Here is a 22,781-nt window from a genome sequence, read left to right as displayed (position 1 = left end):
GTAGGATTGGGTTGCAGGTTGGGTGTTTACTGCTTTTGCGTTTATATTTGCATCCCAGGGGAAAGGACAGAGCGGCGGGGGAATTGTTTGGGCATGGCATCCAGCATAGATGGTGTTATTGGGTCGGTATTTTGAGGTGCTAGTTCTTGCATCTGGATCTCTGGGCGTCTGGTGTGGCTCATGATACCCGGTTCTTTCTGCTATATATGTTGGCTGGAGAGGACGATTGGGAAGGCATTTCGAGAGTATGCGGGATACTATTTCGACTGTAGGATTTTGTAGAATATTTAAGCTGTAGGGTTTTGTATGACGGGCGGGGAGTTGGCCTTGAAGATATATGATAATTGTAAACATCGATAAAGATAAATTCATATACAACGCACAGCTCAAGATGCTCGTGCGCGTGCCACAGTCTGCCTCCAGAAAAGGGGGCGTTTTGACAGGGATCAGCTTGCGGGCGCGCCACAAGCAGTGCTCGCGCGCAGTTTAATTACTTGGCTGGCGCTGGGCTGGAGAGACGTCAGCTCTTGGTTGTAGCCGGTCCAACCTCCAAGCTTCCCGCTCTGCAACCTGCTGCGCCATCGGCACCCCACGACGTCGATAAAGACAAGGCCTGCAGTCTTTTACTATAATTCTTGAACAAACTACAGAAACTTGTCAATTCCAGCTCCCATCTTTCCCGAACGTTCGTCGTACCGGCCGTTGTAACCGCTCGACCGCCCCGAGTCCCCCGTAATTTGGTCCGCCTTCCGAGTACAACAAGTTTCCCAACCCGGGCCAACTGAAGCATCGACTGACCATGGCGCCCCGAATCGAACCCCAAGAAATCGAAACCTACTGGAACATTTTCTCGACCCGCACCAATGGAGGGCAGTTCCTCACGGGCGAGATGGCCGCGCCCGTCCTCAAGAACTCTGGGCTCCGCGACGACCAGCTCGAGCGGGTGTGGGATCTCGCCGATGTGGATAACGACGGCAACCTTGACTTTGAGGAGTTTTGCGTCGCGATGAGGGTTATTTTCGACTTGCTCAACGGGGAGTACGCTGATGTCCCCAAAGTGCTGCCGGACTGGCTGGTCCCGGAGAGCAAGAGCCATTTGGTGAGCGCGAACAAGGCGATTAGGGGACAGGAGCCAAAGATGGAACGGGTGGAGGATGAGGAGGAGGAGGAGGAGGGGTTGAAGGACGGATTTGATTGGTATATGAGCCCGGAGGACAAGAGCAGGTATGAGGCGGTGTATAGGGAGGGGAGGGATATGAGGGGGGAGATTAATTGTAAGTGTTGACTTGGTCTCATTACCCACTGGGTGGTTGAGGAGATGCTAACACATGAGAACTAGTCGAGGCCCTCAGCGATCTCTACAACAGCCTGGACGTGCCGGACACAGACGTCCGATCAGCGTGGAACCTCATCAACCCCAACGCCTCGCAGACGATCAACAAGGACGCCTGCCTGGCGTTCTTGCACATCCTCAACTACCGACACGAGGGCTACCGCATCCCGCGCACCGTCCCGGCCTCCCTCCGAGCGAGCTTTGAGCGAAATCAAATCGACTACCAAGTCGACAACCAAGCCGCCAAGTCGCGGTGGGCCACCAAGGCCGACGACGAGACATCAACAGGCAGAAAGGCAAAGTTTGGTGACCAATATCTCACTCGGTTGGGGAGAAGCGGGTTCACATCCAAGGGCACGGATTTCACCACGACGAAAAACAGCGATGCCGAGTGGGAGGAGGTCAGGCTGAAGAAGCAGCTGCAGGAGCTGGAGGACAAGCTTGCCAGGATTGAGCAAGGGGTTGAGGCGAGGAAAGGTGGCAAGCGGGACTCCAAGCCAGCGCTGGTCAAGAGGGAGTTGGAGCAACTTTTGGATTACAAGAGAAAGGAGCTGCGAGACTTGGAAGAAGGCAAGGGGAAGAGCAGGACAGGAAGCAACCTGAAAAGCGTCAGCGAAGACCTCCAGACCGTGAGGGAGCAAGTGGAGGGATTGGAGTCGCATTTGAGGTCGAGACAAGAAGTTCTTGAGCAGTTGAGGAGGGAGATTGAGGAGGAGAAGATCTCTCGGTGATGCAAGGCGGGTAATAATGTATAGTGGTTCACAACGACGAGCGAGTTTCCTGGCATTGATGTATTCGGGTTCTTCATTATGGTATTAGGTTGATTCTCTGTATCGAGGGGAAAACAAAAGCCATTCCGTCCATCGCCTGTAAAGCACACACCAAAGTTCATCATGGGTATAACTGCTTGCTCGTCTGTCCGCCCTTTCTCTTCCGTTTTCTGATTTGCCTGCCGGCTCTGGAGCCGCGCTCCTAAGCAATACTGCCACTGATGTACTGGTCCACCAACTGCATCCCCAACGTTCTCCCCTTCGCCAACCAAACGCCAAAGCTAGGCAGTCTGATCGAGCCCATCCTGCCCACGCCTCTCCCCCGGCCAACCGCGCAGGCGAGAATGTCAACTGGCGGGCCCTTGGCAGGGGCAGGCTCCTTGCCCTGAAGCAGGCTCAACTCAACATTCTTGGCCACAGATGAGGCCTGCTTTTGTGTGATCATAAAGCCAGCTCTCGGCTTACTGACGATATCCCCCACCGCCCAAACGTTATTCCCTGGCACACCAGTCACATGAAGGAACTCATCCACGAGCACCGTCTTGGTTTTGGGGTCGAGGTGCTTCCTATCGACGTAATCCGAGTTGGGCACCATGCCCTGCGTGGGCAGGTAGAGGTTGCACTCGAGGTTTTGGCCGTTCTCCAGCTGGATCGTGTACTTGTCGTCGGCAGAGCGAGCAACATCCTTTACACGAGCCCCCTTCTGCACAGTGACGTTCAGCTTCTTCAGCTCGTTCTCGGTAGCGGTACTGAGAGATTCCTGCTCGCCGGGGAGGACGTGCTGGCCAGAAGCCAAAAGGGTGATGGTCTTGGTCTTGCCGTATTCGTACCCCAGCTCGCCGGCTACTTCCACACCTGTGGCTCCCGCGCCGGCAACGATGATGTGGCCGGCTTTCTCGACCCTGGAGGCGGTTTCGTAGAGGAGGTTGATCAGGGATTGATAGTCGGAGTTGGCCTTCCAGGGGGTGTCGTTTGTGTAGCGGGCTCCAGTGGCGAGAACGAGGTGGTCGTAGACGATTTCACGGGTTTGAGCGTCGGCAGCGCTGTTGCTGAGCTGGACTTTGACGGTCTTGGCGGTGAAATCAGAGGAGATGGCTTCGCCGATGACGAGCTCGTACATGTTGCTGGGGTATGGCTGGAGGGCTTCGGAGAGTTCGCGGAGCATCTTTTGGTCTGGGATTTGACCAGGGATAATGGCGCGGACGGAGGCGATGTTCCAGTAGAAATGAGTGTTCTAGAGGTGAAGGGGGGTTAGGACATGTGGTGACGATGAGGGGGGTCACGTGCAGGCGACTTGCTTTGGAGACGAGGATGACCCGTAAGTTGGGGTATTGTTGATGCTTCTTGAGGAGTGCATGGGCGACGTGAAGTCCACCGAGGGAACCACCCAGAATTACGACTGTTTTATTGTCTGCCATTGTTTTGGTGATGTGGTGGTGGTTGTTATCTTGTTGTTGGTTTGCAAGTGTGGCAGATTCGGAGATTTGAGAAAGGAAACGGTGTACGGATGAGTGTGTCGGGAGCCCCTTCCCTCTTATACCCAGCGAAACTATACAAGCTATGGAATTTTACTTGGGGCCCGGCATCTGAGACGAACTCAAACGGACGGTGGGTGACTGCGTGTTGCGCGAGCTGTCGCTTGAATATGCATGGCTCGGTCTCAGATACAGAGACACAGCATGATGCTACCTAATTCAGCTCAACTATCGATAGTCTTTAGTCAATGCGACAGAAAAAGGAGATATTAGCACCGTCAGACGACAATCCAGTGGCTTGTTCCTGGGATGATACGGCGATGCATGCTGCTAGCCAACAGCCAACGCTGTTGATTTCGTGTCCCCTCTGGCTGCGCTCCCTTGTTAAGAAGACGGGATTCTGGATGTCGATCCAAGAGGTTCATCAACAGCCCGTGCCGGTATTTGGACAAAATAACGGACCACGTGCAAGGGAGAGCAAAGAAACGGGAGGAAAACGCCATCCATCAGTCATCAAGGAGCCTTGATGACATGGGAATTGGAAATCCAGGTGCAAAAAGCACGACAGCATCTGTCATCACAGCCTTGATGGCCAGGGGGGTCGATAAACAAGACGGGACGGGCCCGAAACCCCAACCCCGGAGCTAATTGCCGCCGATGTGCCGACGGCGGTGGAAAAAGAAAGCTAATCCCAAAATAGCCCTACCCCTGTGAGATGCACCCATGCTTGGCGGCTCGGGCGGTCACTGGATGAGCCGAACAAAGCTGGAAGAGCAGATGTCGTCCGAACCTTCTTCTGACTGAACGTTGTCTATTGCTCGGGACCGAAGCACCCCATGTTTTGCCGTGTTTGGAAGATACCTACGAGAATCTGTCGATAAGTGGCTGATTGTTCGTGTCGACTGTACATTGTTTTTCTGGCCGCATAATGCATTGCATGAAGCCTGGGTGGTGAGATTCGAAGCTCCCAAGAGTCTGTCCTTGCTGTCAGGTTGCCAAACATAAAGCCACCACTGGCCGCTCCCAAATTTCTTGACTGGAAATGTATGATGGTGACTGTATCCTTCCGGTAACATACTTTTCTCAAAACCTACTTCCTGTCATCGTTTTGAGGTCATTGTGTTGATGGATCTCACACCAAGATAGAGAGACTGCCAGTGCACCAGTGCTTGGAGATTTCGATGGCCCTTAAGTTGAGGCTCCGTGTTCGTACGATGGTATTGTGGGAACGCTCAAATGCCCTCTCAACAAGCATCCTTATTTCCACCTGCCTCCCGCTATCAGACTCTCTCTCGAAAACTCCGTTCCCGTCTGACAAGCCCGTCTTGTGTTCGGATTTGGATGGAGGATGACCTCACGGCCCACCTCCCTTCCACTCACATGCTCGCATGTGCTCCACATGGTCAGGACAAGCAATTGACCCCGCGCTTTCCGGCTTAACCACCCCGTGCCTGGCCTAGCTGACCCCGCCATGACCCCAACAAACAGGTCCAGATCTCTTCTCCTCAACACTTGCGACACTTGACAGATTCCCTAACTATACAACCAGCACTCAGCACAGCAGGCACTAGAGATTTCCCTTTTCCAAACCCTTCACACACTACCGCAAAAATGGCTCAGAGCGAGGCTTTCCAGAAGGCTGTTGTCGACTCCAAGAAGTTGACTTCCAAGCCCTCCAACGAGGATCTCCTCGAGATCTATGGTGCGTCCAGTCTCTCCTTACACTAGTCTGTCAGCGTCATCTAACATGTTGTGCTCTTCAGGTCTCTACAAGGTCGCCACTGGCGAGAAGATTGCCGATGCCACCAAGCCTGGCATGTTCGACCTCAAAGTGCGTCCACCTCCTCCTCTATGTTCCCTCCGCGGCACCCGCTAACCCGACATCACCATAACAGGGCAAAGCCAAGTACAACGCCTGGCAAGACGTTGACAACAAGGGCTTGACCCCCGAGCAGGCTCAGGAGCAGTACGTGGCCAAGATTGAGGAGATGAAGACCAAGTACGGCTATGACGCCAACAAGGAACCCGAGGCTGTTGGCGGTAACTAGATGCACCGCCGCCGATTATATCGCGAGAGGTATAGCATTGGCGCCAAAGAGCTGTCATCTAATCATTGGAAATCTATTCATACCCGTCAACGAGTTCATCACCGAGCTGCGCACCCTGTCACTCAACTATTTTCACGCAAACATGCTTCACATTCTTTTTCGTGCCCTCAGATTGCCCCTCACCCGCCTCTCTTCTCTCTTGATATTCCTCACCATCTTTTTAGCCTTTGTTGGGAATGGCTCTTTGGCTTGTGATTCTATCACACTACAGCTCCGGCTGAGAGGAGGACTCCCCCAGCTACAACAACGACGCCAGTGAATACTCAGGTTCATGCGGCCCCAAGTTCTGACACCTCAATCATAATAGTATTGATGCCAACGGCGTTCCAAAATGCCATAGCTGCTTATCGGCAAGCACCCGCACCCGCAGCTGCGAACTTTAACATGTCGGTAAACCCGGCCTTCACATTGCCAAATTAGCCGGATCTGCCGGTGCCGGGAGCGCCACCGCCGAAGCAAAAGACGAGGGTGAGGTCACGAACTATGTAGAGGGTGGTTTGCCTGGGTCGTTTTGGGTGTTTTTGGGGAGGGTATTGTGTCCTTAGGGGGTAAGGAGGGGTATGTGTAAGAGGTTTGATGATCAGCGAGAGTTTGGTGTCTTGTATTCAGATTGTCGGTCTTGTTTGGGTCGAATAGATATACCTCTTCAGCGAACAGGGGGTTAGATTTATATAGCATGTTTTGGCTTTGGGAAACGAGGTGCTGTTCTTTGCGTGGCTTCGGAGAAAATGTTGATGTGTGTATTGGCTAAACAAAAATATAGGGTTAAAGTAGGTCAAAGACCAGCTCCGAAAAAGAATAGGGCGCCGAGACTCGACGCCGGACCTCTCTACCAGCGTGGCCACCTGCTTGTCTATCTCTCCCGGCGCAGCAAAAATGCTAGGATAGAGAGGGAGCGTTGGAAGCTGCTGCCCCCGACAGTCTTGGTTGGTCTGTTCAGTACGAATTGGACTCGACACCTTTCTTGATGTTGAAGGCGAATCATTTTTCCACGGCGGGGAGACTATGCTTCCGTGTTGGCGACATTTTACTGAAGGCATAGCCACAAGACTGATGCCACAAGAACGAGGAGGGTAGAGAACGAGAAAGAACATGTATTGCTTCACGACAACTGACCAGCTAGCCAACACCAAATCAGACCATTCTATCCAAGCCACCTCAGGTATCATCAGGTATAAAGCTCATCCGTCAAGCTGTTCAGCGCCAGCCCATCCTCCGCGATGTCAGGGACGTCAATCAAGAAGTTGAGCGGCATCTCCACAAGGTTGCCCCTGATGCCGCTGAGCCACATCTTTAGCTCACCCACACCACCGGGAAAGTTCTCCCTGACAACGTGCCCGTAGTCGACCTTGCCGTTCTTGTACCCTTCCTCTGCCTGCTCGGCCGGCTCACCGGGGATGACAAAGTGCTTGGAGAAGAAGTTGTCGTAATCCTCCCAAGTCCTGACCTTGTCGTTGGGGACAGGGTGGAAGGCCCTGCTGAAGATTTCGGTGTTGCGGCGGGCGGTGCCACGCCACAAGTTGATGAAGTCGGGCGAAAGAGGGTCGGCGACGAGGCGGTCCGAAGGGGAGTCCCAGTCGTAATGATTGACCGCGTCGTGGGTGACGGGCGTCCAGTTGATGTCAGGACGGTCGGGATGTTGGTGGGGAACGAGACCGAGGTGCTTGCGGTAGAGGAAGCGGCGGAGGGAGGTGGCAAACTGGGAAGCCGTGTACGGGCGGCCATTCATATAAGTTCTGATCGGCGTCGGGTCCTCGATGATGACGGCAATTTCGGAGTCGTGGTCGCCGAGCTGAGAGCGGTCGTTGAGGTTGGCAGAACCGCAGACGACCAGCTGGTCGTCAGCGATGAGGACCTTGGTGTGGATGTAAAGCTGCTCAGAGACAAAGGCGTCGAGCTCATCCTCGGGGCTACCAGTCCATGGAACGCCGAGGATGGACAGGCCGCTCTCCATGTAGCAGGGCGAGACGGTGTCCCAGCTCTGGTCGGTCAGGGAAGTCGCGGTCGCTTGGTAGCGACGGTAGTAGCTATTGTTCCCGCCAGAGTTTGAGGAGTTGTACCGGTCCTCAAAATCGCGATGGGCAGCTTCGTAGCTGACCCCGCTCTCACGTTCGGCACGGGTCATGATCTGACTTCTGTTGATGCGGTCATAGTTGCGGAGATTGTACCAGTTGATGTACCTGTAAGGGTCATGGACGCCTTCCCTCCTGAGTGTCTCGATGATACTGCTGCCGCCGCGGTTGATGCTGTTGTACTGGAACTCCATAATCGCGCGGGTGCCAAGGGCACCTTCAGACTTGAGATCGCCAGCAAAGGCAGGAACCGCAGGCATCATGATAATGATCTGGAAGTCTTCATTGTTTATGTGAGCACGCAAGACACGATCGACGATGGCTTTGCCGATCTTGTTGCGAACCGGTCTCTGCTTGTTGGAGGTGGCTGTGATGAAGAACTGCCGAAAGGTTAGCGCCCGATATAGCCCTGAACAATAAACAAGACCCGTACCTGATTCTCAATGTACACAAAGTGCTTAGCGTTCGTGATGGCGTCAATGTAGGCGTTGGCGATAGAATGCTCGGTTCTCACACCAAGCGACCACTTCGAGACACTTCTCGCCAACTGGATGTTGGCGATGCCGTGCTCATTGGCATTGCAGACAGGAGGATGAGGCGGCGCCTGGACCTGAGAAACACCGGCCTCTTCTCCACCTCCTCCCCAGAATTTGCCCAGCTTGGAGGTGATCTTGGACTGAACGCCGCCCAGGAGCTCCTCTCCTTGATCCATCAAGGCATGGGCGCCATAATCGGAGTGTTTTTGAACTCCAGGGGCCGTGAGACGGTGGACCTTCAAGTTAGTACGACCGGAGTATTTCTTGTCAAAGATGTAGTTCCTAGCTTTGGGTTAGTACACCGGGCAACACGCCGAAGGTTGCAACGAACCATCGTTCACAGAAATGCGTGGCCAAGCTGTCCACAATCGGCCCAGACAAGCTGATAGCAACGTCAGCCCACCCCATTCTCGATGCCTTAGTCCGGTCGACTAGAATTGTCAGTATCAACCAACTGCATGGCAAGTGTTGGTTCCACTTACGCTTGTTGTTTTCCCATTTGTTGACCTCCTCAAAATCATACACTCTCGCGTTGTTGAAATCTTGTCCCGGGAAAATGATGTTGTCCAGATTACCTGGGTGCGCGTCGGCAATGGGATGGCCTACTATGGTGAGCTGATGTCCTTGGACTATTTATACACACGAGACTTACTGTTCGTGTCGTATCTACCAAAGCCTTGACATGTTGTTAGCAGATATTCGGGTCTTGCAATTACCACTGGGACTTACACATATCTAAGCCACCCATGAAAGCCACCCTGCCGTCAACAAGACAGAGCTTTTCATGGTGTGCCCAGAAAAGAACCACATCATCGGCGGTACCATACAGACCCTCAATAGCGCTCTGTGATGCTTTGGCAAGGTTGAAGTTCTTGAGATCGAGGCTCACGAGACTTGTGTGGAGGTCTTGGAGGCCCGAGACAACATTCTTGGCTGGATGATGATCGGGATATCTGAACACTTTGATGTTGGGATGGAGTCCCTGAAGATGATTCTTGGTGTGCTGTCACGGTCTCAGTTTCTGATCAAGTCAGGTTTAACGTCAACGGGTAAGCATTCTCTCTTACAGCCGAGTTTACTATGACAGTGATGAGTATGGATACCCCTGCGTGTCCGTGTCAAGATGAACTCACGAGTCAAAGCAGCCTCGACCTCCTTGTAGACGAGTACATAGACCCTCACCCCTCGCTCAGCAGCGGCTTTGAGCAGTCTGTCCAGGCGGTATTTCTCATTCTGGGCCGGGGGTCGGCGCAGGTACAGTTCGGGGCTGTGATGTGCAAATACGAAGCGGTCAGCTGGTTGTCACAAGACCCAAACAAAGATTCCTTCTGGGACGGTGAGGACGGGTCGGCATTACCTCAGCCACCAATCGAGAATGTAGATGGACTCTCGGGCCTCTGGACCGGATTAGCGGATGTCTTAAGTGTGACTGATGAGACATGGGGGGGGGGGTGTTATGAACCTTCAATAGCCATGGAGATGGCCCAAAAGTAGGTTGCGCCATCCACATACCACTTCGCATTCCCTCTCGACCGAGGGGCAAACGAGCAATGGCGATTCTCGCTGAATTCTGCACACTCGCTCTCACGACATTGGTAACCCTCGTGCGTGTGCGAATGCTTGTCCTCTCCGGGCAAAATGTCATTGAGCCCCTGCTTGGCCTTGCGAAGGAGGGAGTGGATAACCATGGTGCCAAAAGGGTTAGTGACGAGCTGTCGACAGGCGGTTCACAGCAATGATCAACAGCGTGCGTTGATGTTGTGTTGGTGTTGCGGGGGCGGGGGCGGGGCCGAACGGGAACTATTTCAACGTAGCAGAACGGGAGGCAACCGACGACGACCGCACGAGGACAGCAGAGTGAGGAAGAAAAAGACAGGGGAGAAAATACCGTACGATAAAACCAGAAAGTGGATAAGACGACGGAATCTGCACCTAATATTCCCAAGCAATGCAATCCGAAACTAGAAATGGCAAGAAAAATGGTATCCAGTCTCCAAGACTGCGCATGTCAATGGCCAGCTGAGCTGAGGCAAGGATGCCCCTCACCAGCGCAGTAATCGATATGGTGTTATCACCAGCCGCCTTCTTGGCCCCATTAGAGCTGCGAGAAGTCCCAATGGTATCGCAGGTAGGATCAAGCTGACTGTGTCGCCGTCCGCCGAGATGCCGGGCTGCCGGGCTGCCAATGGGAAAGCCGTCGTACTCAGAGTCCAACAGTGGTCTTGCAACGACGGGAGGCCATTCGCTACGCTGACGGGAACGGCCCATCTGATCAAGCATGAAGCAGATGCGACAGCAACTGCCAGTCTGATAGGGCTGAAGACCGGTCCGGAAGCGGAATCCCCATCTGCAAGCCCACTCACTGATCCTGACTTGCATTCTGCGGCTGTGTGGCGGGTATTAAGACGGTGAATTTGATCTACTCCGTACCTAGCAATAGCATGAAGTTGTCGTGGTGGGACCGCATGTGACGACAATTAAGCGTACATCAGAGAGTTGACGTCGTGAAGTAAAGCCGGCATTGCCCGATGTTCAACCCAGCACAGCATTCTCATCGGGGCCGTGACTGTGATTGTGCAACAGGAAGCGTGAAAGAATGATCGTGACAACGGTCAAGTGCCATACTTTCCATGCCTCCTGAAATCCATGTTCCTGGTCAAAGAGCCCGTAGGGAGTGAGCGTGGTGAGGTTGTATTGGCGGCCCAGTGGCTGGTAAGTCGTAGTGGGCCCGAGGTCGCTGCGCGCGTCTTGCCGAAGGAAGCCCACGCACCCGCGGGCTAAGTGGCCGCCGCTACCAGGCCCGGAATGATCTGCGTCAACAACCTCACCTGTCACACAAGCATCGGTTGTGGGGAAGACCGTTTTTGTTAAGGTGTTGCAATTCGGTGAGAGGAAAACATTCGGATCCTCGCAGCAGGAGAGAAATACAGAATGGGACTCGAAGAAATCATGATAAGAGACCCTGTTTGCTGAAGAGAACCCCCGCACTAACGAGGATGTGGCAGCCACTGCGAACTGGGAACAAGGCCCTAATTCAGCCTTAAACCAAACGGGAACCCCTGGCTGTCCCTGTTTCTTAGGTTTTTTTTTTCTGCAGCATTGTGACGGGACCTTCCACATCTTGGGCTGGCAAGTGTGGGAATGGTGTGTAGATGGTGCTGTGTCCCTGGCAGCAAGGGGGAGCAGCTTCCCATTCCCCGATGACGGACAAGCCACTTAACCGCATCTCAACAGAACAATACTATACATCTGCATGCATACGCATATGCAGATGCAAAGAACCTTTCCCGCCTGCTCCCAACATCCCGTCCCTATCACGAAGGACCGGTGAAGCTTGATGGCCTGTGAATCCAGATTTGCGAGTGCACACGACCAAGTACTGCCCCCCTAAGGTTCGTCGTTTACCTCTCGCTTTCCCGTCTGTTGAGCCATGGTTCAAGAAGCAGTGATGCCCCCCACCCTCCCCTCCCTATCACACCCCCCTCCCCCCCATCTTCTCCCAGGAAGAAGCAATGTTTTATACCTCGACTGTTCTTGCCCATCTCAGCATGCTTGTTCTCTGAGATGTTTAAATGTTCTTTTCTTACCTTTATTGTCACCTTAAGTGCTCTCCCCTGGTTAACCTGACCCACAGCATCAGTAAATATCTCACGAGTTCTCTGGACATCACTTTCACTTGTGCTTCCCCTATGACTCTGACAACACCACCATAAACCGAGATGCAAGCACCATAACAGCCACACACCGAAACAGAGTCTACAGGTCAACTACAAACCGCATCAGTTTGAATCATATACAAAATCTGTCACCATGACGTCCCCATCTCAGACATCCGTCTTCCACCCCGAGCACCACGCTCACCTAATTCCTTACATGGCCGCCATCTACGCCTCAGGCATCAACATCGACCGCACCACCGCCATCGGCCCCTTTTTACCTCCCCTGTCCCTCGAACGCCTCCTGATCTGGTGGAAAGACCGGATAGCAGAGCATCAAGCCCAGACCCGCATCATCATCCTGCTGCTGCCTCCGTCCGAGAATGCAAACCAGAAGCCAAAGGGCGAGGACCTCCGCGGGATAGCCATGGTCGAGCTTGATCAGTCGCAAGCTGGTGATTTCCGAGGTGTCATCGACCTGCTGATTGTTGGCCAAAAGTTCAGGAGGCAAGGAGGGGGGAGGAGTTTGATTCAAGCGTGCGAGTATGAAAGCGCGAGGAAGGGGAGGTCGCTGTTGGTGAGTACCTACCCTACTTTCTTCACAGACTTTGTTATTGTTTTTTTTTTCTTTTTTTTTTTTTTGTGGAGAGAAATGAAAGGATATGGAGGTATGCTAACGAATCTGGCTACACGCCGACAAAAGACGGCGAAAACAGAGACAGATTCCGCCTCCGAGCTGGCATTCAAGAGCTGCGGCTACGTCGAGGTGGGCAAAATTCCAAACTTTAGCAGGACCAGCGTTGATGCGGCCACGAAGAGGGGGGTTACCCTTTTCTATAAGGAGATTTTACTCCAGACCCAGCAAAGCCGGACGACTGCGGGTGCCTAAGGGGCTTGTACGGCGCCAGGGCTCAGGAGTAGGAGTTGAAGGAAGCAAGGTCGGGCTGATTAGCGGATCGTCTACGGCTGTTGAGGGAGCTTGGGTTTGAAGGGGCCAGTAGAGACGGTACGAGGTACCACCACGGAGGTCACCCTCCAAAAAACTGTGGGATTCCAGGTTTTCGGCACGTTTCGTTTCAAACCAGAAGTTTCATTTTCTTTTCCAGTGTTCCATTATTCGTAAAAGGCAGCGGGTGGTGTCAAAGAAAGATAGGCAATGACTGCAAAGTCCGTTTTCCTTGGTTGTTTTCACACTTTTCATGGTTTGGCAAGACTGGGCGAGCAATCTCTTTTGATGTATCTATCGCCACGAGACTCGGGAATGCACACCCTCATTTATCCTGAGAGTGCCCTCTCCAATCGCGTGAGAGGGTTCGCTGGGCACAATTTATGTCGAGCCTGCTGATGCCTATGAATGTACTGCAATGTCCAGTCTCACACGGAGTCTTCGGCTCAATAATTCATCTCTCCATGGTGACAATCACACGAAACGCAATGCCACTAACCGCAAGGCTTTGACAAGTTTTGGGAAATATCACCAGAGTGGTTCCATAGGTGATGTAACCCCAGATGAATTCAGAAACTCCATATCTACAATGCCGCATCCATCCAGCCATAATCCGGACGAAGCCTCTTTCCCCGTCTCATTCAACAAACAAAAGTCTCGAGTAAACCACAAATGAAGGAAGGAAAAACAAGAAGCAAAAAGATAAACACGCTCCCATGAGCCAGGAAGATAAACACTGATTAATATGCAATAACCCCTCCGTAGACCCCCGTTCCCTTCCGGTCCTAGCCCCACCAACCGATTCGGTATCCTTCCTTTCGGTATTGTTACCGTTCGGGCCTCTGGTGTATTTATACAGAACCTAACTTTATACCGCATACTACCAAGCAAGAGCACAAACCAAGACAAACACAAGACAGACAGGCATGATGATCGTTCGCTTTCCCGTTTTGCTTTCCCAAAAAAATCCAGACACCACCCCATAATGAAAAAAGGTGGGTGGTCGTTAATCATCCACAATCAAATCTAGTCCGCTTTGGTGGCAGTGTTACTTGATCCGCCAAACAACGTGGAGGGCTTCGATTCCTTCATTCCAACGCCCTCCTCGAGCTTAAAGTGACTGCGGGCTCTTCTTGTGGTTCTTCCCATGAGCCACTGGAAGAGACCAAAAGCGATGCCAAGGATGCAGCCCATGCTGAGATAGGGATGCTCCTTGAAGGTCATCTTGATATCGAAGAACATCTTCTCAATCACACCAATGGTAAGCTTCGGCTTGAGCTTTGGTGGGTTGACTGTGACCTTGTTGAGGGTTTCAAGGATGGATGTGCGCGAGGGAACAATGGGGTTTCCAGTGCTAGTTTGGTCCCAATACCGGCGTTTCTATATCGCAACTCGTTAGTCAAGGTCACCTCGACATGAATCACTAATGAGAGAACTTACATCTTCATCGTTGATGATAACACGGTCACCGTCCTTGGCATCAATGCCATAAGTGGTGCGAATCCACCGCTGCCAGAAGTTGCCGTCAACCCAGGCAAAGGTAGCCTCTTTCATGTCCGACCTGTCCATGTTGATGCGAATGTTCTTGGCGTTGCGCAGAGCCCGCTGGTCACCACGATCCTCGGCCTCCTCGATGCGGAGCTGCTTGGCGTCGCGAAGGTCCTGGCGATGGATCTGGAAGAGCTGAATCTGCTTATCCATCCACTCGTTGGCCGCACTCTTCATCTCACGGATAGCGCCGCGGAAAGAATCCTCATTCTCTCTGTTTAGAACCCCCAGAACAACGATCTTGCCGTCCATGATGTCGCGGGCGTTGGACGGGGTAAGCTCGGGAACAAGGGGGAGCCAGACGGACTTCATCCAGTTGAGAACCATTCTGGTATCCCTCATTTCCCTAGGCGCGAGAGGAGTGTAGTAAGTCGGGCGGCCCTCGCGCGAAACAATCAGACGTGGCCAAGTGGTAATCTTGTATCGATCATACAACTTGGGATCCCGGGTCTTGACCAACTTGGCTTTGCCAATAAGGCTGAGAGGATAACGCTCCAAAGAAAGGAAGTCTTCGCTGGTGGTAGCATGATCATAGAAGTAGAGGAAAATGACCTCCTCCTTCTCTTCGAGAGCCTTGAAAGAGTCGAAATCGACATCCGGAACCCCGCTGGAGAGATCAATGGCCTTTTCAGCATACTGGACAAAGTCGCCCAGGCCGCGAAGGCCCTCGTACTCGACCTTCTCACCGCCCTTAAAGAACATGATGGAAGGATAGCCACGGACGCGGAGTTCCTTGCAAAGCCTAGTGTCGCGGTCGCAGTTGACCTCACCAATGTTGAGCCTGCCCTTCATTTCCTTGGCCAACTGCTCCCAATTCGGGGCCATAGCCTGGCAGTGGTGACACCATGGTGCATAAAACTTGACAAACCAAGGCTCCTGGGTGAGGGTAACCATGCTTTGGAACAATTCCCAAGTTAGAGGAACGGAGAGACCCTTGGGGTTGGGGTTCGACGGCTTAGGGGTAACTTTCTGCGAAGGGGTATTGTAGTTGACAGTGTAGGTCTTCTTTGGTGTCGCTTCCCCTTCCGTTGAAGCATCGGCGCTGGCGGCGGTGGAGGTTTCGGTCTCCTTCTCCTTCTCAGTTTCCTTGACCAGCTCTTTTTCAGACCCCTTTCCCCTGGCATCTGCCTTCTCGGTCTTCTCGGTTTCGGCCTTGGCATCAGGGGATGTCTTGTCGCCAGGTTCGGGGAGCTCGAGGGTTTTGGGCCTGGTGTTGGGCTTCACCTTCTCGAGCGCATCTTCGACAGCACCACTGAGAACACTAATGTGCTTGACACCCCTAAAGGTGACCAAAGGCTCGCCATCCTCAAACAAAATTGTTGTTGGCCATGCGGCAACCTTGTTCTCAGTACATAAATCGGCGTACGCGACGCAGTTGAGTTCGGCGAACCTGAAATCATAGAACTCGGTGAAGTCGGCATCCTTGCCCACTGGCTTCGATGTGTAGTAATACTCGTACAACGTCTGGAAGGTCGGCAAAAATTCCTGGCAATGTCCGCACCACGGGCTACGGGAGTCAGCTTTTATCAGTACAGGAGAAAACCGAAGAGGAGGTGGGCATAATACCTGAAGTGTTTGACCATCAGGAACTTTGACTTTTTTAATTCCTCCTTGTAATTGGCCGGGGTGAGTTCCAAAATCGGTGGAACCTTCTTGCCATTGAAGTATGTGTTTTCTCGTGTGATATCGTCCTCCGTGTCGGCTGATGGTGGTGAGGCGGTCGCCAGCGCGGCCGCCCCGAAGAGAAAGAGGTTGCGTAGCCTCATTGTGAATTAAGCCCGATCGCGTAAGTCGCGCTCGCTCTGATATCGGGAACTGGGCACCTGGCACCGGCAGATCAACTGCAAAAAAGGGGTGCCGGTGACGGTGTCGTCGGTAGAAGCTCTGTTTGGAGGGCCCGTCTACCTGGACATTTGGAGCACTGCTGCTGGGCTGCGTGGAGTGGTATCCAACAGCTTCCGGGGATACCGGCAGTGGGATCCCTGTTTCGTGTGAAAGGGGTACCAGTGTACCGATAGGTGTTGAGCTGTTCTCGAAGGGTCGCACAGTCTAGATTTTGGTCCGGTTGTGGTCTAAAAAGTGCATGCTTCCGGTAGCAGCGTCGTCGTGAATGGCTTCGTGGAATGTGGGATGGGTTTGGGAAATGGGGGATTCAGGAGGCGAAACAAGTCTCCCGTCCAAAGATTTCCGACACGTACCTGCTAGGGGGCGTCTGGCCAGGTCGATTTGCCCGCCTCAATTTCAAGGCAGCACGCTAGCCGGCTTAGCGCTAAATGCCAAGGCACCGTGACCCACTTCCCAGTCAGATCTTCAAAGACAGATCCCCACTCCCGATATTGCGGCACTGTGTGGAATTATGTACCTGCCGTCCCCATTGAAGACATCAAAACAGAGTATCAAAACATCATTGGGATAGACAATGAATCTTTGCAGCCGAATAGTTCCTGCTTTTTCTCTGCTGGCGTTCTCGTCTGAATAGTTTCGGGTCCAATTATCTAAGCCCGCCGAATCTTGCAGAGCTGACGGCTGGTGGCACCTGCGAACCTAAACGCCATCTCCAACATTAACTCGTATCTATGTCAGCAATTATTTGCTATCGTTGAACCGGCTAGTTTCGACTTCAGACTCAGCAAGACTCACGCATCATGGAATCGGCAAGGAAAAGGCGCGTCAGCGATGGAGATGAAGATGGCCAAAACGATAATCAGCAACGGTCGGCTCCTCAGTCACTTACACATCCCATAAGCCCCCCACTCAAGAAACGGCGACTACCAGACACACCCACCGAAGCCAAATACCACCCGCCGTTCAAGTCTGTTGGGTCGCCTTTTCAGTTAACAAAGATCAAAGATCTTCCCGCGGGGTTGAACAAGGATACCTATACGTTGCGGGATGTCCTGGGGGACCCTTTGATATCAGAATGTTGGGAGTTCAACTACCTCCACGATATCGACTTCCTCATGTCAGCCTTTGATGAGGATGTTCGAAGTCTCGTAAAAGTCCATGTTGTTCATGGGTTCTGGAAGAGGGAGGACCCGAATAGGTTGGCGCTCCAAGTAAGTTTACTCATTCATTATACATCATCGTGTTCTCACCAATGTGTATGTGTATATCATCATAACAAATTACAATTTCATGAACAATATCTCGTCCCACTACAATGCCTTTTCTCAAGATACTCATACTACACGTATCTGACATTCGCAGGAATCTGCCGCTCGCTTCAACAATGTCACCCTCCATGCAGCATTTCTTCCCGAAATGTTCGGTACACATCATTCCAAGATGTTCATCCTTCTCAGACACGACGATACAGCCCAGATCGTCATACATACAGCCAATCTCATCACAAGAGACTGGACAAACATGACACAAGGAGCCTGGTTGTCTCCTAGACTTCCTCTACTGAAGCCCGAACATGACGAAGGTCGGCCCAGAATAGGCAATGGAGCCAAGTTTAAACTGGACTTTCTAAACTATCTTCGAGCCTATGACACCAAAAGACCAACTTGCAAAGACATCACCGCCAAGCTCATGAAGTACGACTTCTCCTCCATCAATGGCTCATTAATATCTAGTGTTCCAGGCCGACACACGGTCACTCAGTCCACCTCCTCCACAAATTTTGGCTGGGCAGCCATGAAGTCAGCTCTCGCCGCTGTCCCCATTCACAGCACCATTGAACACAAACCAGAAGTTGCCATTCAGATCTCCAGTATAGCCACCTTGGGCCCAACTGACTCCTGGTTGAAAAACACCTTCCTCAACACCCTCGGCAACACGCCCGCCACCACTTTCAAAGTCGTCTTCCCCACCCCAGACGAGATCCGAAAATCTCTCGACGGTTACATGTCCGGCGGCTCGATTCACACCAAAACCCAGTCCCCTCAGCAAGTCAAGCAGCTCCAGTATTTGAAACCATTGTTCCACCACTGGGCCAACGACTCCGCGTCTGGTTTGCGTATGTTTCCCCCCCGCCCTCTTCTTTCACCATCAGCTAACGCCCCCTCCCCGAACATAGCCATCAACGCTTCCAAAGTCAAAAACTCCGGCCGCAAGCGCGCGGCCCCCCACATCAAAACTTATATCCGCTCCCACCGCCCAACCCCGGAGTCATCCGAGACAGACATACACATCGACTGGGCCCTGCTCACGTCAGCCAACCTCTCTAAACAAGCCTGGGGCGAGGCCCTCTCCGCAAAAGAGAACACCGTCCGAATCTCTTCCTACGAAATCGGAGTGTTGGTCTGGCCGGGGTTGTATGGCGAGAATGCGGTGATGAAGCCTGCTTTCCTGGAGGATGCACTCCCTCCTCCGGAACAAACTCGTGGTGATGGAGATGGCAAGGGAAAGGAAGATTATGACGGGAAGGATGAGGTCGTCGAGGTGGCTTTGAGGATGCCCTATGACCTGCCTCTGCAACCATATGGACCGGGCGAGGTTCCTTGGGTGGCAACTGCTAGTCATACCGAGCCGGATTGGATGGGGAGGATTTGGCAGGCTTGAGGCAGTCTTACCGGCCTTTACCGCAACAGGAACTTTGCAAGTGGTCATCAGAGAGCGGCGGATCGGCTTACATAGATGCAGGTAGGCGCATTGGTGATACCGACGAAATGGATCACTAATGTTTTGGTGACAGCCCAGGATCAATTATGCTGACTCTCAAATGTGAATGTGGTGACGGAAGAAGAATCAGAACTAAAATATACAGTAATATAAAGCACACATGGCCGCCCACATTCGTGTCACAGAAACTTGAAAAGCCACATCTTTGTTCTCCTGCTCAGAACATTGAACCGAGGCTTGAGTATTCATCATCATCCATGGGTAGCCTCCGAACCATCCACCCCTTAGGGTTATCCTACCATTATCCACGCCAAAGCGCCCCCCTCCGTATTTCCTAACTACTTTATCTACTCCTCGTCATCCTCCAGCTCCTCGACCCTCGGTGCCAGGTAACTACGTTGTGTAGGAGTCGGGCCAGAGGCGATCTGAGTAGCTGTGGAGTTTACAGAAGCAGTAGCAGGGGCAGCTTGGCCAGTAGCAGCTGAGAAAGTTGCTCCAGCAGTGGCTGAGGCCTTGACCTTCTTGCTCTTCTTCTTCTTCTTAGGGTTGGGCTGTCGTGCTTGTGTTAGCATTTACTCCAAATGCAAGGCATAAGAAAAGAAAAAAACGTACATCGTGCCAGGCCCAGACAGGCTTGAAACTGTCCACCACAGAAACATCCTCCCACAAATTAGGGAACAGCCAGAAGCCGGGTTTCAAAACAAAGTAGGTGACACAGAAGAGAATAACACGGAAGATAGCCATGGCGAAGAACAAACCCAGGAAGACCAGGAAAGCCCAACTGAGGTAATACACACCCTGGCGCAGCTTGACCGGCCAGAGAGGGTAGCAGACGAGAGTGAAGATGATGAGGAGAGCAAGGGCGGCATAGACCTTGCGCATGACCTGGCTGCCTTCCCAGAGCCAAACGTAGTACATATCATCGCCTGCTTCTTGTTGAGGTTCAATGCGAACAGTCCAGAGACCCTTGACACGTTTGCTGCTCTTCTTGGCAGGAGCGTGGTCATGGCCCTCGTGCTCGTCGATCTGGACGACGCGGAGAGCAAGCATGGACATGGGAAGGAGCTTGAAAGCATTCTCGAGGGAGGCACGATCGGTGATCTCTGGAAGAGCAGGGTTCTTGGTACGCAACTTCTTGTAGGCATCGGATTGGAGAGCGCGAAGGGCACGTTTGACCTAACCACCCAAGTTAGCGATCTGAAGGGATTTGAACTAGCGATTGGGCTAGTCGTACTCTGAACATGTCCTTGCGCTCGCCATTGAGAATCACTGTGCGTGGCTTAAGCTCCTGGCTGCGAAGGAACTTGGCCAGCACAAGGGCGAGCGGATTCGGAGGGCCGGGAACAATTGGCTGGGCTTGGGCTGGGGGGCCGTGTTGATGCTGGTGCTGGTGTTGATGTTGCTGCTGAGGACCACCGCCACCTTGTTGTTGCTGCTGCTGCTGGGCCTGCTGCTGCATTCTCATCATGTGCTCATACTGCTGTCTTTTGATGTGTTCTGTTTCGCGTCAGCTTTTCGTTCAAGTCGCAAGTTTAGCTGTTTGCCGGAATCTCACCAATGAACTCTGGAACTGTCATGCCGGCAGCCTGAGCATCGGCAGCAAGTCGCCTCTGCATCTCTTGGATCTGTTCTGGGGTGGGCATGGGCATTTGCCCATTTGGAGGAGGGGCCTGCATGGTGGACTGTGTCTATCCGAGTTGCGCTCGTTGCGATCCTTTGGCGATGCGGTGCGGGAGGGGTGACGGAGGGGAGTCGCGAGCTCGTGTTTGCGTCCAATTGCTCAAACGGTTCGTATAATCGAAACCAACGGACCAAGTGCCAGTGTCGGGATCACGATTGCTCCTTCTGCGATGCCGTGCTGATGCTCTCGGAGAATAGGTGGGATGTTGGTTCTGGCACTTTTTGCGTTCTGCAAGAAAGGTTAAGATCAAGTTCCGTACACGTATCTCTCAATGATCCCTGCTTCCCCAAACTTTCAAACTGGCCTGTGCCAGTAGCTGCCCCACCGTGCCTTGGCAATGGAGAGCTTGGGCCAGATTTCCAGATTGGCATGGTCAGATCCTCTTATCTAACCAGGACTTGGAGACCTGCCCGCCAAGAGCCCGCCACAGAGCCACATTGTGGCTGCTCTGGGCTGAGACTTCGTCAGCCCCGCATGAAAATGATGTTTAGAAACGCACCACCACTTTGGTGAAAGCGGGGAGGGGGGAAAGAAAGAAGCAGTGGATGTCAAGGCGGGATTTTTGATTATTATCTGTATCCCATCTTACCCCGAAACCCAATCCACACATCCAGTTTCATGAATAAAGCTTGCATACCCGTGGGCACGTGTGTTAGGTAAGCCCGTTGTGGTTCTTTCTTGATGCGCTAACACCGTTTTTGTGGATGTTGTCTCATCGGGGCAGCGTCCCAAGCCACTGGATCCTAGCGGCCGGGGTTGCTTTCTGGCGCCCTCGCTTTACACTACCTCATCACTTCAGTATCTGAAGATATTGTTCGGCCTCAGGGCGCCAAAATCTGTTGTACAGAAAAACAGCCCTCCTCTCTCTGCGGTGCTTCTTTCATGCAGCTCGCCTACCTTATATGCTATCCCAACGGGCACTACGCTGTCTGCCACATATGGTTTTGTCCTTACACCAGCGCTATTTCTCCGTGTTTGCCTCGCTCGGCCTCTATTCCACACAAGCACCAAGGACGCACGACAGATGCGACGGAAAGCAAATGATAAGCCATCTTCTTCTCGAGGGGCAAAAGAGCCCTATTGTTTTCCTTTCCCCGGTTAAACGCTCCCCCATAGCAACTACTAGCTGCATGCGTCTGGTGGAATGGAAAACACCCCAGCCGTTTGGTGCTACGGTGCCTTGCAGCGTAAGGCGTCTCGAGCTGCTTGTTGATCATGAGGCATAAGAGTTCACAATGATTAAGACTGTCGAAACAGCATAGGACCAACAAAAATTAGCATCTCGGACCCGGACGGGAGGCCTGAGATCGAGGTCACTCCCGGGCCAACGATGATCGACTCTCACCCGTGCCGTGAGGCTCAGTTTCATGACGACAAATCCGAGAACAAAATAGCAGTGCTGCCCGGTGAAGATGGCCTCCTCTTATATGACGGACTCGGATAGGTTGTGTTCCTCCGGGTCGATTGCAGACTGCAAGGCGACCCACGAGACCAGGCCAAGCACTCCTCTCAAGCCCCTTTTCCCGCGAGGCCGTGATAGAATGTGGCAATGCGGTTGCTACCTTGGTCACCTTTTGCTCACATCCAAGAAAAGACCGAGACATTGACGCGCAGTGCGGCACTCACAACGGCACGCGACTGGACGACATTACACCCACAATGTGTATTGGTGTGTAGCGCCGCCATCCGATACATGACCGAACCCCGGTTTTGTAAGCGCCAGTTGGTTCCTCGGCCTGGCCCATCTCAGCCTATCAGATGCCGCCTCCTGCAACCTCACCTCTGGCCGCTACGCACCACTAGGTCAGCGCAAACTCAGCCGAAGTGAGAAAGACGGACCTGCCAGATGATGTCTCTTTTGCCTACTACTGTGTACTGCATGTACTCTTGAGACTTGCTGTGGGAACGGGAACATATGTAAAGATGGCCACCGCCGTTCGCGCCGTTGGTGTACAACACTTTTCCCCTTCCATTTCCTTCCTCACCTTGGGTCCCGTCATGGACTTTTCTCATCCTTCATCTTTCCTTTGTTTTTCTGGGTCACGGTAGTTGACGTGTTACGCTGGTCGCTGGTCGTCATTCGTTTCTTC

General features: G+C 52.8%; 9 protein-coding genes across 9 annotated transcripts; 5 read left to right on the top strand and 4 right to left on the bottom strand.

Annotated features, from left to right (window-relative positions):
* Positions 1 to 367: 367 nt before the first annotated feature.
* On the top strand, positions 368 to 2,107 carry END3 (endocytosis defective-related protein). The gene is made up of 2 exons (XM_062886696.1): positions 368 to 1,274; positions 1,340 to 2,107. Exons 1-2 carry the CDS (start codon positions 800 to 802, stop codon positions 2,062 to 2,064), a joined length of 1,200 nt encoding a protein of 399 aa, XP_062749828.1. The 5' UTR covers positions 368 to 799; the 3' UTR covers positions 2,065 to 2,107.
* A 24-nt stretch (positions 2,108 to 2,131) lies between these two features.
* QC762_122770 (uncharacterized protein) lies at positions 2,132 to 3,563 on the bottom strand. The gene is made up of 2 exons (XM_062886695.1): positions 3,420 to 3,563; positions 2,132 to 3,337 (listed from the first exon to the last, which is right to left on the bottom strand). Exons 1-2 carry the CDS (start codon positions 3,519 to 3,521, stop codon positions 2,306 to 2,308), a joined length of 1,134 nt encoding a protein of 377 aa, XP_062749827.1. The 5' UTR covers positions 3,522 to 3,563; the 3' UTR covers positions 2,132 to 2,305.
* A 749-nt stretch (positions 3,564 to 4,312) lies between these two features.
* On the top strand, positions 4,313 to 8,189 carry QC762_122760 (uncharacterized protein). The gene is made up of 4 exons (XM_062886694.1): positions 4,313 to 4,647; positions 4,721 to 5,280; positions 5,342 to 5,409; positions 5,474 to 8,189. The coding sequence occupies exons 2-4, from the start codon at positions 5,190 to 5,192 to the stop codon at positions 5,624 to 5,626; spliced, it is 312 nt and encodes a 103-aa protein (XP_062749826.1). The 5' UTR covers positions 4,313 to 4,647; positions 4,721 to 5,189; the 3' UTR covers positions 5,627 to 8,189.
* QC762_122750 (uncharacterized protein) lies at positions 6,761 to 11,259 on the bottom strand. The gene is made up of 8 exons (XM_062886693.1): positions 9,757 to 11,259; positions 9,652 to 9,691; positions 9,417 to 9,561; positions 9,024 to 9,297; positions 8,947 to 8,970; positions 8,626 to 8,896; positions 8,192 to 8,576; positions 6,761 to 8,138 (listed from the first exon to the last, which is right to left on the bottom strand). Exons 1-8 carry the CDS (start codon positions 9,980 to 9,982, stop codon positions 6,855 to 6,857), a joined length of 2,649 nt encoding a protein of 882 aa, XP_062749825.1. The 5' UTR covers positions 9,983 to 11,259; the 3' UTR covers positions 6,761 to 6,854.
* QC762_122740 (uncharacterized protein) lies at positions 11,064 to 13,332 on the top strand. Its single transcript, XM_062886692.1, has 4 exons — positions 11,064 to 11,438; positions 11,529 to 11,686; positions 11,929 to 12,527; positions 12,654 to 13,332. Exons 3-4 carry the CDS (start codon positions 12,105 to 12,107, stop codon positions 12,837 to 12,839), a joined length of 609 nt encoding a protein of 202 aa, XP_062749824.1. The 5' UTR covers positions 11,064 to 11,438; positions 11,529 to 11,686; positions 11,929 to 12,104; the 3' UTR covers positions 12,840 to 13,332.
* Positions 13,333 to 13,401: 69 nt separating this feature from the next.
* On the bottom strand, positions 13,402 to 16,892 carry QC762_122730 (uncharacterized protein). Its single transcript, XM_062886691.1, has 3 exons — positions 16,011 to 16,892; positions 14,337 to 15,951; positions 13,402 to 14,276 (listed from the first exon to the last, which is right to left on the bottom strand). The coding sequence occupies exons 1-3, from the start codon at positions 16,208 to 16,210 to the stop codon at positions 13,923 to 13,925; spliced, it is 2,169 nt and encodes a 722-aa protein (XP_062749823.1). The 5' UTR covers positions 16,211 to 16,892; the 3' UTR covers positions 13,402 to 13,922.
* QC762_122720 (uncharacterized protein) lies at positions 16,812 to 19,331 on the top strand. Its single transcript, XM_062886690.1, has 3 exons — positions 16,812 to 17,500; positions 17,652 to 18,405; positions 18,466 to 19,331. The coding sequence occupies exons 1-3, from the start codon at positions 17,090 to 17,092 to the stop codon at positions 18,948 to 18,950; spliced, it is 1,650 nt and encodes a 549-aa protein (XP_062749822.1). The 5' UTR covers positions 16,812 to 17,089; the 3' UTR covers positions 18,951 to 19,331.
* Positions 19,035 to 21,462, bottom strand: SEC62 (Translocation protein S62). The gene is made up of 4 exons (XM_062886689.1): positions 20,566 to 21,462; positions 20,245 to 20,507; positions 19,623 to 20,186; positions 19,035 to 19,561 (listed from the first exon to the last, which is right to left on the bottom strand). Exons 1-4 carry the CDS (start codon positions 20,684 to 20,686, stop codon positions 19,358 to 19,360), a joined length of 1,152 nt encoding a protein of 383 aa, XP_062749821.1. The 5' UTR covers positions 20,687 to 21,462; the 3' UTR covers positions 19,035 to 19,357.
* QC762_0023190 (uncharacterized protein) lies at positions 21,378 to 22,135 on the top strand (the record flags this gene model as incomplete). Its single annotated transcript, XM_062883113.1, has 2 exons — positions 21,378 to 21,878; positions 21,954 to 22,135. Exons 1-2 carry the CDS (start codon positions 21,836 to 21,838, stop codon positions 22,133 to 22,135), a joined length of 225 nt encoding a protein of 74 aa, XP_062749820.1. The 5' UTR covers positions 21,378 to 21,835.
* Between the last annotated feature and the right edge of the window lie 646 nt (positions 22,136 to 22,781).

Source organism: Podospora pseudocomata (genome assembly GCF_035222375.1).
Source record: "Podospora pseudocomata strain CBS 415.72m chromosome 1 map unlocalized CBS415.72m_1, whole genome shotgun sequence".
Taxonomy (NCBI): Eukaryota; Fungi; Ascomycota; class Sordariomycetes; order Sordariales; family Podosporaceae; genus Podospora; species Podospora pseudocomata.
The sequence above is the reverse complement of the archived record's forward strand: the minus strand, read 5'-3'. Positions and strand labels throughout refer to the sequence as shown.